This window comes from Phocoena phocoena, chromosome 13, assembly GCF_963924675.1.
Source record: "Phocoena phocoena chromosome 13, mPhoPho1.1, whole genome shotgun sequence".
NCBI classification, from domain to species: domain Eukaryota; kingdom Metazoa; phylum Chordata; class Mammalia; order Artiodactyla; family Phocoenidae; genus Phocoena; species Phocoena phocoena.
This window is the reverse complement of record NC_089231.1, coordinates 50,518,206-50,536,078: the sequence shown is the minus strand read 5'-3', so window position 1 is coordinate 50,536,078 and position 17,873 is coordinate 50,518,206. Positions and strand designations below refer to the sequence as shown.

The 17,873-nt window shown below is 43.5% G+C and overlaps 1 protein-coding gene across 1 annotated transcript in view; it reads right to left on the bottom strand.

Moving 5' to 3' along the window:
* Positions 1-1,797: 1,797 nt before the first annotated feature.
* ANKRD29 (ankyrin repeat domain 29) overlaps positions 1,798-17,873 on the bottom strand; it is a 42,564-nt gene continuing 26,488 nt past the window's right edge. Inside the window, exons 7-10 of the mRNA XM_065889462.1 lie at positions 10,806-10,904; positions 9,108-9,203; positions 6,776-6,874; positions 1,798-1,881 (exon numbers count right to left, since the gene is read on the bottom strand). Of these exons, the coding sequence (XP_065745534.1) occupies positions 1,798-1,881; positions 6,776-6,874; positions 9,108-9,203; positions 10,806-10,904 (378 nt within the window). The remainder of the gene's footprint in view (positions 1,882-6,775; positions 6,875-9,107; positions 9,204-10,805; positions 10,905-17,873) is intronic.

The window sequence follows — 17,873 nt, the reverse complement described above, 5'->3', positions numbered from 1 at the left end:
GTTTGTCATTTCATCCCATTTTGTCTTTTGGAACTTTGTTATCAGTACCCATTATACTGTTTTGATTTATATCAGTGATGAGCAAACTTTTTTTTTTTTTTTTTTGGTTGGGGAAAAAAATAAAGCACTTCAGGCCACATTATTTTCCTCTTCAAAATGAATATAGCTTTATGAAATTCCCATAAAAGAAGATGTATTTGTACAACTTTGTTGAATAAAAGAAAGCCAGCGCGGAGATGGGCACTGCTTTTTAACTACTAAAATGTTTATATCTGGATGTCTTAGCAATACAGACAGCTTTCTAATTTTTTAATCCAGAAATTAGATTGCAGGCTTGTTGCCTGGGTGGTCGGGTTGTAGGCCTCTCTGGGGGCCCTGTGGATTGCTCATCACTGGCTTTGCTTGTGACATGGATTAAAATAAGCTGATCTTTGTTGGTTGATTGTTTTACTGATCATAACAAACTTTAAGAGAATATCTTCTAATTTCAAAATTATAACTCATTTACTGACATAAAGATAATACTTTTAGTACCACCACTGCAAGTTGGTTAAAAAAAAAAAAAAAAAAAATATGGTTTAGAACATTTCCCTCCATCTCAACATAGAACATTGGCTGGAAACCAGAGCAGAACATGAACAAGAAAACTAAAGATGTGTTTAAATAACAAAATGCCATCCGTGTTTATTATGGTAGATTATAGAAAGAAGGTTTAATTTTTGTGTGTGCAGTTAGGCACTGACTGAGGCATTTAGACACCATTGATTATAAAGTGCATTGAGTATAAATTTTGACCCCCTTCAAAGGAATAATTCAACAAAACCCAGGTTTCTTTCTTGGAATCAATCAACCCAAAAACACGCATAGATGAACACTTATTAAATACTAGTAACAGTCTTTTATTACTTATACTTCTGCAATAGTAATAGCAACATATTATATCACATTTTATCCAAGGACTCCAAAGTCATTGTATCAAGCAATTGGTGTTGGAAGCTCAAGATTCCACAGCATATTAAGTCTACTTAGTTATGGCACAGGAAATAGATTCCCAGCAATAGACCCAAAGTAATGGTTCAAAGAGACAAGCCTACATTTCTTGTGGTTTGTAATTTTCTGAATTTCCAAATTTGCCACTTGTATCCTATCATACCTACAACATTGACTCCAGGTAAAAATGAACAATTTTTCTTTTTTTTATAGTTCAACAGTCCATCTTTGAAAAGCACATGGTGGAATGTCAGAAGTGGCTTTTCAATAATATAACTTTATACATTATTGATTCATAGAGGAGAACATTTTACACTGGAATGACATACAAATATATGTAAAATACGATGGAGCCATATCTTTGAGCACACATACATTTAACACAAAAGCAAAAGTGCACCAATTCACTGAAGGTCAGACTTTCAGTCTTTTTAAAGGAACAAAGCTTTCTGCTTCCTTTCTGTTTCTATTTTTAAGACAGAGGGTTTAACTCTATCTTAGAGTTTAACTGAAAGACCCAAGTTGATGTAGTTTAAAACGAGTTTCTGTGGAATCCACGAACATGCCAGGCCCCCTGGAGTGGGGCTACAGGCCAGTGTGAGAAGCCCACTACATGAGAGGAAGGGGTCCCTGAGCTGCTCCGCTTTTGACTCAGGGCACAAAGCACAGCTCTCCTTGGTCAGGGACCCAGCATGGGCATTCTGGGCATTTTCTTTCTTCTAGGAATTTCCAACACTATTTGAAAAGCAATTTCTTTTTGGACAGTATGATTAAGGTTTCTATCTTTCAGTCGAATATGAAACTAAGTTAGTTCTTCCTGTGTCCTTCTTTACTTCGGAGGAGATGCAATATACGTTCATTTTTGGTTAGTTCTGCCGGAAGTTCATTGGCCTGAAAGAAGATAAGATAGGCATGAGTGAATTCCCACAGTTGGTGTGGTTTCAGGGACTCCAAAGAGGGGCCCCTGACCCACACTTGCTCCTCCACTGATGAAAAACCCCACTGGACTCAGCCTTTTGTATCAAGGCATTAAAGGTTTTCTTTAAATATATTTAAATATAAATATCATCAGTCACTTTCTTATCTCATTGTTAGTTATTTTTCTTTTTACAATTTTTTGGAGTATAGTTGATTTACAATGTTGTGTTAGTTTCAGGGGTACAGCACAGTGCTTCAGATACACACACACACACACACACATAAACACATATACATATATTCCTTTTCATGTTCTTTTCCATTATGGTTTATTACAAGATATTGAATACGGTCCCCCGTGCTATACAGTAGGCTCTTATTGTTTATTTATTTTATATATGGTAGTTTATATCTGCTAATCCCAAACTCCTAATTTATCCTTCCCTCCCTTTCCCCTTTAGTAACCATAAGTTTGTTTTCTATGTCTGTGAGTCTGTTTCTGTTTTATTAATAAGTTCATTTGTATCATATTTCAGATCTGACCTGTAAGTGATATCATATGATATTTGTCTTTTAGAGTGATTTTTCTATCTAGCCATATCCCTTACTAGGCTATAATCTCCAGGAGGCCAGGGTCTATATCTTATTAATCACTGTATCCTCACTTCCAGCACAATGCCTAGCTTATCTAGTATGTTGTCAATAAATAGATTTGATAACTTATTAGTTTATTATATAAGGCAGTCTGGCTGCTAGGGACTTGAGACCCATCTTTTGATGAGAAGGCAGAGTTAGGAAACACCCAGAGCGTAAGACACACGGGGAAGAACAGCTTCAGTGGCCCACACCCCACCTGATCCAGTCTCACTCTATGTCCTTTCTTTTCACAGCGCTGCTGAGACACATTCTGTAAGTGTTTACTTTGTGAGCGAGTCCCTATCTTAAGAAATAGACATTATAGGGCAATGGTTCCCAAACTTCTTAGTCTCAAGACTTCTGTACAATCTTAAAAATTATTGAGGACCCCAAAGAGCTTTTGTTTTTAACTAATCAAAACTGAAAAAAATTTAAGTATATTTATTAATTCATTAAAAATAATAAACCCATTACAGGTTAACATAAATAACATATTTATGAAAAAGAACTAAATTTTCAAAAACAGAAAAGTTAGAAGTGTAGCACTGTTAACGGTTTTGCATATTTCTTTACTGTGTAGCTTAAAAGAAGACAAATGGATTCTTATATCTGCTTCTGTATCCAATCAATTATCTTAAAGCTAAATTGCCATGTGGAATTTGAAACCATATCAATGAATTTTTCTACTCTGTTGCATTAAAATCCATAGGTCTGTCTATCTGCAGGTGGATTTTTTTACCTATGCATGTTTGTAACATCATGTACCGGCCATTTAGAAAATAGTAGCTCACTGAGTTATGCAGATCTTCCAAATGTTGACACATTTTATTATACAATCCTCAAAGCTCACATCATTCATTAATATTATCACTGATTCATCAGAAAAGCTACAGGTATCGGGAAGCTGTCAGGCTCATGTGATGGATACAAGTCCGTTCTTTCAAGTAAAAGTGGAGCTCCCCCCCAAAAGTGGCTGGCTCCCTTTGTAACTCAAACAATTGCACAAGTGCTTTCCCTGAGACAACCATGTGCTTCAGCCTACAGCGGAAGTGCTTGGCGCAAACTTCGAATTTTGTTACATAGTAAAAAGACATACAGCAAGGGTCAAGGTTTCATAAAATTAAAACTGTTTGCTGCTTCATCAAAGATATTCTTAGGTAAAACTGGTATTTTTATAAAATAATCTACAACGTGTAAAGTAACTTAGAGGTTTGTAAAATCATTTGCCACTACAGTTTGTGACCCTGCTTTGATGTGTGTTAAGGTGCCAACAGTTTCATCCGCCATTGCCTTTGCACCGTTACGGCAAATGTCGGCACAGCGAAAAAGGGCAAATAGTGTCTCTGTATTACTAAGAATATTGTTTCGACCTATTAGAACCCTTGAAAGGGTTTTGAGGACACCCCAAGGGTCCACGGAACACACTTTGAGAACAGTTGTTACAGATGAATAAAAGGATGTTCTTGGGAATTCAGGGGAGAGGCAATTAAAGGGTAGAAAGGCAACCACATCAGGGAGAGAACTTGGATGTAGTTTTTTTTTTTCCCCTGCAGTTAAACCTGGAACCCCGTCTGCTCTATCTGAAACCCTGATCTTAGGTGAAGCTCCTGCAATACCTACCTTCTAGGCTGGATCCTGCCCTCTGACCCCCACCTACTGGCTGGGACCTCACTTGCTGGGAATGATGAGTTTGCCACAGTGGTCTGCTGTGCAGCATGTCCTGCAGCTGCACTCCTGCCCACCCAAAGGACCCTTGATGCTGGTGCTGGACTGACTCTAACAAGAGGTGCTATTCGATGCTGCCTTAGACCAGAGACCCCTCTGTGGGGTTAAGTCTAGTATTAGCTTAGTTCCTGCAGGAGCAGATGTTGTAGAGGGCTAATGCCTGGGGCTGACAATAGTGCTCCTGGAGAACAGACCTGAGCACCATCCAGTCTCAGAGTACCCTCAGGAAGAACGAACTGCTTTGCATCGGTTACTGGTCCTTCGCGACAGGCTGGCAGGTAGCCAGAGGATCCTCTGCAGTCAGGAAGAGGAGTGGGTCTAAGAAGCTGCACCTCTGTCTACAAGCTCGTTAAGTTACGGTGTGTGTGACCATCTCCATGAATGTCCATATCCATTGCCATTAAAATAGGCTTTATACTCTCAAACTGTGTTGCTTCAGTCAATCACATCGCTGTTCTGTGTGTCATCCATATAGTTTTAAAAACCTGGTCTCACTCCTCTCTCAGGAGGGTCCCCACTGAATTCTCAAGTTGCTCAGGTTATGATGGCTAGCGCCCAGGCTAGCCCCTAAAGGCCATCTTATCCATTATGGAGCAGGACCATAGGTCCATACTCATGACCCACAGCATCACACCACTCTCTGTCCCCGCTGCTCCTGGGAGAAGATGTGTTCTGAGTCCTCAGTTGGGGGTTATCAGGAACATGGGATCCCCACACCCATGGGGATGGCTACGGTGTGGGGAGAGGTTCTCGGCCATTGGTTACCCTCTCCTCTGGCATCTGCCCCAGAGCAGAAGTCCTGGAGCCCCTAGAGCAGAAGGGTGCTTCTGTACTAGCTGAAAAGTGACTCTCTCCAGGAAGCCTTCGATAGCGTTCTTCACTTCCTGCTGACAGCCCTTGTCACTGTGTGTTGCAATTGCTTGTTTAATTATCTTTATTCCCCAGTAAACTCTGAGCCCCATGAAGACAGACACTATGTGAATCTCTTTCACTATTATCTCCGCATAGACAATGCTCACAGCACAGCGCATGACATCTAGCAGGCACTCAATAAGTGTTTGTTGCATGAATGAATAAAGGTCAAGGATACCCCCTCAAGAGTCCTGAGTGGCTGCTGGAATCCCAACACCCTTGCTTCTGGAGCTGCCTCTGAAGAGCCTGGCTTCTACAGGCTGCCTGGTGTGCAGGCGTGCAGCTTCCTGGCAGCTACCCCCGGCTCTCCAAGGGCTTCTGCAGGATGAAACTCCAACACAGGCAGCTACACAGACCCTCCAAAGACCAGCATTTTGGTCACTGGAAATTCCCCATAACCATTATTGCTGAGATTCCACGAGACACACAAGGAATTGCATCTTTCAGTTTCTATGTAAAGAAACTGCCTTAATTCAGTACTGGGTGGCTTAGCAACGAAGACTGATCTTTTTAGGACATCTGTGTCCAAGGTGCAAAGATAAGAGAGCAATTGTGATTTCAGTGGGCTCATCACACAGCCAGACCAGCTAATGGAAAACAAACCTATGTATCTCAGGAAGAAATAAACAGAAATGTTGTCTTCAAGCAGTTTCAATGGTAGGAACAGGGGAAGTAATAATTCCACGTGCTAAGTGGAATGAGAAAAGGTGGCGGCTCTTGGCATGTTGTCTAATTGCACTTCTTAATAGTTTCTTTTAAAAATATCATGAAATGTTATATGATTTTGGTTTTATTATTAATAAAATCTAACACAGTAATAGATGTTTATAAAAATTCAAACACTATCTAAGTATAAAGTGAAAGTTGCTTTTCATACCCTCCCTTGTTAATAAGTCCCCACCATACTTCCTCCTTCAAAAGTCAGTAGTTTCAGTGTGCTTCCTCTAGACCTTTCCTAGGCTACTCTCCCACCCTCAGCCTCTACTTGTGACTGCAGATGTTGAGTAGGAGGAAATACAATGACAGTCATTTTTTACTGGGCATCCTCCCACCTCCAAGTTTGGCTTAATTGAAAACTAAGAAAATTTTTGAGCTATGAAAAAATATGGGTTGGTTTTGCTCAACTATACTTCAATTAAAAAAAATATGGGTTGGTTTTGGAACTGTGGGGCAAAGTCCTGTTAACAATATAAAAAGCAACATCTTCCCCATGAGGTCACCAAATAGAGCACAGGCAATTCTCAAGGTACCAGTATCCAACTCACGGAGGATGGTGATTAAACTACCGGAACTTTGACATTTTTAGGACACTTCTCTGATGATAGAACACTTACAACCTTACTCCCCACAACCACTGCCCCCTACCCCCGCCCCACTGTTACCTGAAAATCACTGATAATAGAGGGGTTTTAGTATAGTCCTCTGGGTCCAAATGTACTGCTCACTCATAACCTATGATGACAACATTTTATGCCCTTACTATACCCAAGGATGAGGAGCGACTGGAGCCAAGATGCTCTCTTGGCTTCAGCAGACGCCGCCTTATCTCTTTGCACAGGCGCCCGATGGAGGGAAAAGATGACTAAGACGGTACCTTGTTTCTCAGGGCTGGGTCTGCCCCTGCTTCCAGGAGCAGCGCGACTGCCTTAATATTTCCGCTGAGCACTGCCACATGGAGTGCTGAGGTCCCATTCTAGGAGAAAAGGACAGTGTGCGTCAGGAGAGAGCTCACAGCCATCAGCACTCGGCCTGATGAGACGGTAATGCTAGAGTCTCACTCATCCTTATCTTCCCTTTTCAAAGTCACATCAGCACCTAGTACAGTGTCCTCAGGGACACCGTGTATGGTCAGTATAAATATTGCCAATAACCTTTTGCAAGTGAAATAAGACATCTGCCCAGCGGGTACATGATTTCATGCTCACTTGGTCCATTGTAGAGGCATCAGAAGTTGCTGTGGGAAAAACAACAACGCTACGTCAAACTTTTTTTTTCTTAAGGTCTTTGTGCTTTTGGTGAGCACACTTCTGCAAGGCTGGAGGAATAGCCTGCTCACCTATGGGCCGAGTTGTCAACCCAGCTGTACACACTCCACACACGCAGGTGGGCAGGAGAGCGACTGGGAGCTACACGGCTTAAGAGTAAGAGTAGGTGCGTTGAGGACCACCCCCAACCCCAGCCCTGAGTTGGAGCATTTCTGGGTACTGAGGGGTCTAGTGGATAGGTTGCTGACATTTTATGGAATTTACTGCAAATATTTATTGACATAAGGAAGCAGCTATGCGCAGCGTGTAGCTGGATTCTGGGAGGGGAAAAGAGAATATGACGAACCCAATATAAGAACGATGGGCAGTCACAAGACATCTGTTCTAGAAGGTACATATGTCTGTGAATAGTACCTAAATGCAAGCTTAGTTTTCAAATTAACTACTTCATATATATACGTAAAACACTTTCTGATCTTGTAGGCACGTTAAATATCATACCCAGAGAAAAACTCCAGCAAAGTAGCCGTTTTCCCTGTTTGCTTCACCATGTTTGCCATGGGCAGCAATACACTAACCTTGTAACATTTCACTTATCAAAATCTTAACCAACTTATCGGTGTTGCCGAAGTGCAGTGTGGCTAAGAATAAAAAACTAAGCCTAAAAGCTGTCTGCAACACGACTAGATATCGCAAAGTCCATTTCTGAAGCTAGTTTCTTTTATTCATAGAGAATTCATTTTCACAGACTGTTTATTCTTACTTGCTAAACAAGTTTTACAAGTACAAAGTACAGCTTTTTTGACTCGTAAGCTCATGGAAGATTAGAATTAGTTCCCGGGGGCAAGAGAGTACGGCATACCAACAGCAGCTCTGTATCAGCTGACAGCAACAACGGAGCCTTAAACCCATAAAAATCAGACAGAAGGCATCTAAAGGGTAAGTAGACTTCAGATACATCAATAAATCCAAAAAAGTGCTAAACTACTGTCCCAAGTTTAGAACAGGTTTGGTGTCCTCTATTTAACAAAACACTAGAGTGTATACCAGGAGTCAGCAAACTACAGCCCGCAGGACAAATCTAACTCCCCCCTCTCCCTGCCCCGCCTGTTTTTCTACATCCTGATGAGCTCAGCATTTTAAAATTTAAAAAAGAAGACTATTTTGTGACACGTAAAAATATGAAATTTTAGAAATACAACATCCATAAATGAAGTATGATTGGATGCAGGCACACTTTTTGCTGTTGCCGTATTTTCTATGGCTGCTTTTTTTCTACAATGGCTGAGTGGAGCGGTTCCAACACAGACTGTATGGCCCACAAAGACTAAAATATTTGTTATCTGGTCCTTTATTGAAAAAGACTGCCAACCTCTGGTAGATACTCTAGTTGAGGAATATTTTAATCCAAAATGATCAACTTAAAAAAGGAGTTTTGGGGCTCTGTTTTCTGGAAGACGCAGCCCTCCAGAATGACACATTCTCTGACGTGTCCAGATGTTTGAGGCTTATTTCATTCCACCTAAGGTAACAATGTGGTTCTTTGCCCCAGATAATGAAGAGAAGGAATGTGAGTTCCTATCCCTCATGTTTTCTGGGACACAAATCATGTGTTTCATTTGTGGAGGATTTCACAAATCTTCCAATGATATATCAATATGGGTGATTTCCAATTTAGCAATTTCAGTACTATTGCTTAATTTTTTTTCCCCCTAGAAAACTAGGTACCTACAGACTCCGGTTCGCTCTTTTTATTACCTTCCTATTTCTACCAGTGCCCGGGAATCTCTAACATGGATAAGTTGTAGGCATGTTCTCTCAGTAATACAACTAACCATGCAAATGGTATACCCAGATTCTACTGCAGTCCCCAGTGTGGACTTCTTAAATTTCTATCCTCTCTCTTTTACAGGTTGGTAAAATTTTCTCTGTAGGTCTTACCTTCAAAATACCGAGGGTGGGTGAGAATTTCAGCAACTCTTTTATGACATCATTATACCCTTTGTTGGCTGCCTTCAGTAATGCTGTTGTACCATCCTTTACAGAGAGAGGAAAAGAAAAGTTGATTATTAACATATGTGTGTGTTGGATAATAATGAAATGTTGGTTGAGAACTGGGATGTGCTTGTCAGAAGGAGGCAAAATGTGTAAACTAAAGCAGAGGCCTGCAACGTCTCTTAATCTAAAATCATTTTAGAGCATATTAAACACTTAATTCTGCGTGAAAGAATACCAGACAAAATATGTGACTTACTCCAGTATCTTCAAACCCTGCCATCTGGGAATCCATGGTCTTCTAGTCCCTTAGAATATTGGGTACAGGAACAAGGAGAATTTCAGGAGGATATTCTTAGAACATAGATGGACTAAAGAGGCATTCTCTGCAGTTCATGACTTAGAAATTAATTGTTGAACTTTTTTTTTTTTTTTAAGTATTTTTCACTGTGTGGCTTGTGGGATCTTAATTTCCTGCCAAGGATTGAACCTGTGCCCTCAGCAGTAAAAGTGCGGAGTCCTAACCACTGGACCGCCAGGGAATTCCCAGTTGAACTGTTTTTAATGATTTAAACAATTGTTGAACTGTATCTACTGTTTTAAATTTTTAAATTGCTTTTCTTTTTGCCTTCCCGTGTATACAGCCTTGCTCTAGTCTGTCCTGGGTACCTGCCTACCTGTGGTAGTGGTGATGGGGGGAGAGTAAGAAGGGGATAGATTGAAATCTGTTAAAAAAAAAGAATGCAAAGACAAGTTCAAAAATTAATATTAAGCTCTGTCATCCTTTTCTGGCCTGAAAAGAGATTTTCCAATTCCCCCTTCCTCCTACTTTCACGCATCAATTTCTGTATTTGGAGGATTTTGCTCACAGAGTTCTGTAGTAAAGGAAACATCCCAGGCTGCTCTAAAGGTTTAGCTGGAATCAGGAGGAAGATGAGAATAGAGGATTTTTCCTTTCTGACTTCAGAGACTGTGGGAAGGAAAAAAGAGAGGGTGGAAGAGAGGACAGAGAAGCGGTCAGGAATGTGTCTTTCGGTTTCCCCCTTTGTGGGCTCAGACGGGAGAGTGGAGGTGGGTCACACAGGCAAGGTAATATTAAGGGCAAAAAGGCCAGATAGTGTAAAAAAAAAAAAAAAATGAAGTGACCCCAACAGAGGCTAAGTGAAGGCCGATGGGGGATGTGGTGCGGGGGTCTGCAGCTCGGGGAGCCGGGGCACCGAGGACCCCAAACCACAGACCCCGCGAGCCAGCTGCACTGTGGCCTGGAGGCCAACAGGAGGCGCAGCGCCAGGCAGACCGGCAGCCGCTGGCGGACACATCCCCAAGGGCAGCGGAGGCCTGAGTCTCCTACCTGGTCCTCCCGGGTCATCCAGAGGTCAGCCCAGGTGGAGGAGGAGCTCAAGGAATTCAATACTTTCCCCTTACAGGGACTGAGCAGCAGTTGCTAGGTTTCAACTGATTCAGACCTTTCCCTCGTTTTCCTGCTGAAGAGCAGGAGGCGGTCGGGAGAAAACCCCGGTGAGCAAGAGACAGAATAAAGCTGCGTCTCCTCCGCACGTTTCGGTTGAGTTAAACTCGGAGGTCAAGGCTTCAAAGGAAGGCGTCCCCATCCGAGCCCGCGCGCGCGGCGGTCTTCGCACTCACGTGGCGGGCGGCGTCGCGGTCTGCTCCGCGCAGCAGCATCACCCGTACCACCTCGCTGTGGCCCATCTGCGACGCGATCCACAGCGGCGCCGTGCCGTCCTGCGGGGAGAGGACACAGCATCCACGGGATGGCGGGTTACGCCCCAGGGAGGGCTCCCAACGGCCCACGACGAGGGTGATTCTGACCCACGTAAGTAAGCTGGCATTGGGCAGTGCCCGGACTACTTGGGTAAGTGCCAGTATTCAGATCTTGGCTTATAAAAGCCATTGCACGGCAAGACCTTTCACGGCCGAGTGTGCTGCGGGGCTCCAGGGAACACGCGTGGGAAGCGGCTGTGTTGCAGGCATACCAAGCAGAACCAAATTCGACAAACCCGGGGAGAGGTCAGCCTGTCCTTATTTTGCCCAGACTCTGCCTGTTTGCTTTACGGGTGGGTTCACACAACACACCCTGCTTCGTGGGGCCCCCTCATTCCTACAGGAGAGGGGGCGACTTCCTCTGAGGCCGGTCTGAGGGTCAGAAAGCTAAAGACGTTGCTCCCACTCTGCTCTTGTGTCCAGAATCCCTCCAAGCCATGTTATTCTCAAGGACCATAATTTTATGCAGGATGTGATACTGTGGGGGCTGCCACACAGTGCCCACCTACAGCAGATTGATAGTTTTGGTAAAGCCTGCTGTGTATTATGTGCCCAGTGACCCTTTTTCTGTGCACACTGAGCCATGAAGCTGAGGTATGTTGCTCCAGAGAAGAGGTGGAACATCCAGGGGACAGAGAAGGAGTTGACAGCAAGGAGGGTGGTTCCTGCTGGACAGAAAGGAAACTAGAAAACCCTTCTAGTGCAGGAGGGAGGCACTAGAGAGGAATGGGGGAGGCAGGGTCATGAGTGTCTCTGTTTTCCTCCTGCTCTGGGTTGAATCTGGGTTGGGTAAGCTAGGGTGCTAGAAACACCCAGATAAATTATAGTGAATTCCAGATAGGAAAGGATTTTCTCCTGTTCTTGGAATGAAACCCAGGAACACTGCAAGCCCCCTAAGGAGCTCTGCGCTTGGCCAGTGCCTTACAGGTAGAACAGAAATGGCCATGGGAGCCGTCTGGACCCATGTTGGACACGCCCCCAATACCCCGGGCCCACATCCCCCCAGGAGTCCCTGCCTGCCTGCCTGAAGGAAATCAGAAGTGCAGGCTGAACAGTGGCCTGGAGTAAGCCTGGGTTGGGGAGATAAGGCCACGGGACGTCAGGGACATAGATGACGGCAGGGCCCACATATGGTGGACCAGCTGCGCCTTCGGGGACCAATGCAGGATGCTCAGGGACCAGGGAGGCTGACAAGCCAGCACAAGGAGCAGACACGAGCATCCCCATCCCAACTCCAATGCCAGGGTGATAGTCTGACCTCTGAGAACTTGGGTCACCTGGAGAGAAGGTCAGGAAGAGGGAGAACCCAGAACTGACTAACCTTAACCTCAAATGCAATTAAGGTAATGGGACCCAAAGAGACTGCCTTAGTCATGTAAGACTGAATTATTCATCAGTGGGACTGTGGGCTGAAGAGCAAGACGATTCAGGTACAGAAGCTAAAGTTTCACTTTCTGCTAGAGGATATCATTTCAGCCCCAGTGTACCACCTGCAGCAGGAGCAGGGTCACTGCCCACTGCTGTCCTGGCAAAGGGACAGAGGACCAAGACCTTTGAGTGGGGTGATGGCGAATCAGGAGCCTAGAAGGATCTGGGGGAAATCCAGCTGGCTACAGCCCAAGGGCTGTGGGCAGGGCCCGGGGAGACCGGACAGAGGGTCTGGGCTCCACAAAGGATTTTCCGGGGCTCAGATGTGGATGCACTTTCCCCTTCTGCCCGCTCTGGGTTCATTCTGTTCTTTGTCATCGCCGCCAGAGGGCAGGCAAGGAAAGGCAGCCAGCAGGCTGTTCCCCGTGCTTTCCAAGGGTTTGGTTGTCTTTAAATTCTATTAATTGACACTACTATGTGGGAAAGTGCTGAGAGGTGCTGTATCAGCAACAACTATTAATATCATAACAGTTATATTTCTATATTTTATCAAATGTTATCACCTTAATTGCAATAGTCATAGTAGGTGGAAAAAAAAGTCACCACTTCCTGGTTGTGAGAACTTAGGGAAATCCCTCTGAGCCTCATCGTCCCCTTCTGCAAAAACATTAGCCTCGCAGAGATACTTGTGAAGGAGAAAACATACAGAAATGTGCTAAGAACAAGGAATGGCCAACAGATGCTTAGAAAATGGATCTGAATATTAGTTATCATGAAAAACAGTAAGTAATTTAATCTGTACTTTTGTCTACAAAGCATTCCATGTGCTTTATTTAATTTGATTCTCCCAGTTACCCTGTGAGATAACTGATAGAGCAGGTAGGAACGATTGGGAAAATGAGATTTGGGGGAAACCTGTGTATTTCCTTACCGGTGCTTACTTCTCCAAAGCTGATTTTTGAACCCAGGAAGTTGAATGTGAATTAGAGAACTCTTGTCAGATCCAATTACTTATCAGTTGATTATCTAGTTTGTGAAGAGGACAGGTCTTCCTCTTCCGTACACCTCAATTTCTGCTTTGTCATATATTTTCCTTCTATTACGATAGTCAGCATCTTCATTGTGAAGATGGCTTCATAATAAAAATGAGGGCAATTAAGTCGATTTAGCTTCTTTTTTGTAGAGCTTTGGAGAGAATCGGAGTAGGAAAAACGTCTGAAAATATTTATGTAAGTTTTAAAATACTTCTTGACAAAAATATACAGTTTCTTCTTGTCAAAGAAGTTGTCATGAAGTAGAAGTTACAATCTCACCTGCACTTTTTTTTTTAAAGAAATAGAACACTTTGCTTGAAGAAGATGGGATTCACCGGGGTTATGACAGCTGTTGTTTACTATTTGTGTGCATGACAAGCGGAAAAAAATTTATTTTGCATACCAAGTGGTACACTGGCTCCACGTAAGAAAGGAATGATAAGGAGGGCGGGTTAAAGACTGAGTGAGCTGATGAGGTAGTAATGAGTTCCCCACGCCTGGAGAGGCTTGACAGTGGCTGATTCCCAATCAGCTTCTAGTACCTGATGGATGGTTAAATAGGGGATTTTGCAGTTCCTTCCAGCTCTGTTATTCCCTCATTCCATTTGAGATAATATTTTCAAGTCTCCTCTAATGTATTTTTATAGAGAGGTCACAGCATGAGATGGAGTATATGATGTGACTTGTATTAGAGACTAAATTTTATTTGGTCTTATTTAGGCTCCTAAAGATGATGTAGAAAAAAGAATTAAAACCATAAAGCCATTCTCTCCCATGGCAATAAGTGTATTAAGTGGCACTGGCTCTTTGCTTCTACTGCCTTCCGGTACCTATACTTAGGCTACTTCACCTGCAGGTTTGAGCCAGACAGCAAGTGCTGGGGACCAATTCTATTCTAAGTTGGGGGTTCAAGAGATTATAAGGAACCTCATCAGTAACACAGGGGGTTCAATAGGGAGACACTTTGCTACCGGCCCTGGAGCCCATTTCTCAGTACTGGGTCCCTCTACTCTGTGTCCTTGGTCCAGCAAATGAATCTGTAAAAGATGTTAATCTGTAAAAGATGTAAAATCTTTTAATCTGTAAAAGATGCCTGCATTGCCCACACCCTGACCCATTCTCCCAGCCACAAGTGATCAGACTGAGGATGGGCAGGCCAGCCAGTCCACTGTGGCCTGGAGGGCGGGGATGAGCTGTGACAGTGACATGGCTACGCCAAGAGTCTGGGAGTCTGACCTGTAAACTTGGGGACTGCATACAAGATACATAGGCAGAGGAAGCTGATCAAAATGAAAAGGAGTAGGGAGAGAGAAAGAGAGGAAAGAAGGGACTTTGAGATGACAGAGACAACTTGGCTTATTTGGGAAAGAGAGCAGCCTTGATTTCTGATGGGTTTTCTATTCCAGGAAGGCCTGGATGGAATAGAAATGATAATACCATACCTAACATTTACTAGGTACTCGGTTTATACTGGCCACTGCATGAAGAGTTTTGCAGGGATTATTTATTTTTTAAATTCTCACAGTATTCCTGTAGCAAAGGTACCATCATTATCATGGTTTTACAGATGAAAAAAATGAGATTCAGGGAGACAAAGCGATTTGTTCAAGGTCATACAGTTCATGAGCAAAACTGGGACTGTGTTTCATTTTCTTATCCATATCCCTGTAACTACCAAGTTGCTCACTTCCCCCATCTGCAGTCCCAGCCCCGAGACGTGGCTCTGGCTTCCTAGCTGGCTCTTAGAATCCTCCTGTCCTGCTCAGGAGTCCGGGCCCTGTATCGGAGCCTTGTTCCAGTTCCCAGTCACTGATCTCCATGCCCTGCAGCCTTCCAGGCCTTATGGGCACTCTGCCCAGGCCACAGGGTGTCCCCTGGCGGTCAACACGGCTTTTCTGAGAGAAGAGGGCATGCAAGCAGCAGGGCCTCCCTACTGTGGTCCGCTCCCTTCTCAGAACCCTCAGGACACTGCACCCATCTGCTGACTCTATGTTGCCCGTTGCCCACCACTGGGTTGCCCTCCAAGCTTACAACCTGGGAGAAAGGATACTGTCTGGGTGTCAGCATCTCTGCATACAAGTCCAAACCAAGGCTTCTGATAGAGAAGGCATTTTATAAGATGGCGTTTCGGTCAGGCTTCAAAGAAATGCTGATTAGCATATTAAGAGGACTAGACAGAGATGAGTGATGACTGACCAACCTCAGCCCCAGGTAAACCGAGCCCGACCTTCGCCACTCTGTAAAAGCATCATGTTAATGGACTGCGTGAGTTGAGCTGGGAAACGTATATGTCAAAGCATTTTGTTGGTAGGAAAACAGACTAACCATCTCAGCTAGTGATCAAAAAGGTTTGAGTCATATCAACTCCACTTGGTGAGGACACATAGAAAGAACTGAAAATGAGGTTTTAAATGACTGTGGATTTCAATTATGTCTGTGACTCTTGACCTCTTTATTCAGGACAGCTTAGAAGGGAAAATTTTCAAGTTTCAAAACAGTAATTTAGTCTTTCCAGGGATAAAAAATTAAAAAGAAAGAAAGAAAAAAAAAAGAAATTAGTCATTCCAAAATCTGCCTATGGCTTGCTTTATGCATATGATTCCTTCTACAAGAGTACCAAGAAGGTTTTCAGTTAGTTCTTCAGTGATGGAATTACAAGGAAAAGTCATTTCTACTAGCGTTCAGGTTCCCTGAAGCTCAGATCAAATGTTAGCCGAATAATTTCAATGCAGCTTCATTCACATCCTGGCACAGTGTACCATAAAATGTCAGGACTCCTTGGAATGGCGAAGCAAAAATTAGAAATCAGATTTATCTAAAAATACTAAGAAATTAAACCAGGCAAATATCCTTGCCCTTATTTTGTAAATTCAAGAATTTTCTGACAATGATTCAATGTGGCAGCTGAGATTTCAGAATAAAACATTGGCTTCCAAATGTCCTACCTATATAACCGTCTACCACGTACAGGCCATTTTAATAGAAACTTTTAATTAGACTTTTTTTTTTTAACCTCTTCATAACTTGTGACAAAGTCAGCTGGGGTTGATATCACTTTTGCTATATTTCTGACACTTCTTGTTTTCTTGGAATGGAATTAAACATGCAAAGTTTACTCTTTTACAGAAGACAGAACTTGGACTAGTCTGACCTGGCTAGATCACCTTTAACTATAAGCTTGTGGTAGTAAAAAGATTATGGTGTGAGGGTACAAAGGGGTTACTGGCACTCTATGAAAAGGAAAAATTTCATCGCTTTTCCCCCCTAAAGCAATTCGTATTTTATAAAACACCTCTCCCTAAATAAAAATCTTTTCAGATCTGGACACTCACAACTCCAAACAGTTGCATTAGATGCAGTTGTTGGAAGGGCATGTCACTTGCTCCTTGAGCTAAGGGTGGGCCCCTCCTGTTCCCAGGCTGGGTTGCCTACTTTGCCCAGGTTATCCTCACTCCTGACAGATGAAATACAGCTGCGGCGTGTTGTGGCTACCACGGCACTGATGGCTCACTCTTTTTTTTTTTTGCGGTACGCGGGCCTCTCACTGTTGTGGCCTCTCCCGTTGCGGAGCACAGGCTCTGGACGTGCAGGCTCAGCGGCCATGTCTCACGGGCCCAGCCGCTCCACGGCATGTGGGATCTTCCCGGACCAGGGCACGAACCCGTGTCCCCTGCATCGGCAGGCGGACTCTCAACCACTGTGCCACCAGGGATGCCCTGATGGCTTACTCTTCAACTTCTTGGCTTTAATGCCATCACACTACTCAATTTAGGGTTAAATGGACATAATTCAGGCAACATTTGAAATATGATCTCTTATGTCAACTTGGTCTTTTACAAACAGTACCTCAGGCATACAAATAATGCATCTTTACAACCACAGTTTTGAAGTGCCAGATGTACAGAGAGACTTGACCATCTCGATAATCTCTCATTTCTAAATTCACAGTGGTACCCTCAATAATGGCCTCCAAATCAAACTTAAGCAATCTAAAATAAATTCCTTTCATTAATTTTCAAAAATGAAGACTCTGATTCAGAATCAAACAATGATTTCGAAATAAGAAGGACCAACAAGAAAATACTAAATTCCAATTCCCAAATGTCAACATTGGAAGTGCTATTTTTTTCTAAAAGCATCCTTTCCCAGGAGTATTACTGGGGCCATCCAAACCTATAACATCTTTAAAATTCTAAAATTATGATCTTATATTCATAGCAGTGTCTGTCACATGACAAGTGCTCAAGAAATACAGAGTGAACATTGAATAAAACAATTATCAAGGGGCTTCCCTGGTGGCGCAGTGGTTGAGAGTCCGCCTGCCGATGCAGGGGACACGGGTTCGTGCCCTGGTGCGGGAAAATCCCACATGCCGCGGAGCGGCTGGGCCCGTGAGCCATGGCCGCCGAGCCTGCACGTCCAGAGCCTGTGCTCCGCAACGGGAGAGGCCACAACAGTGAGAGGCCCGCGTACCGCAAACAAAAAACAAAACAAACAAACAAACAAAAAAAACAATTATCAAAATTTG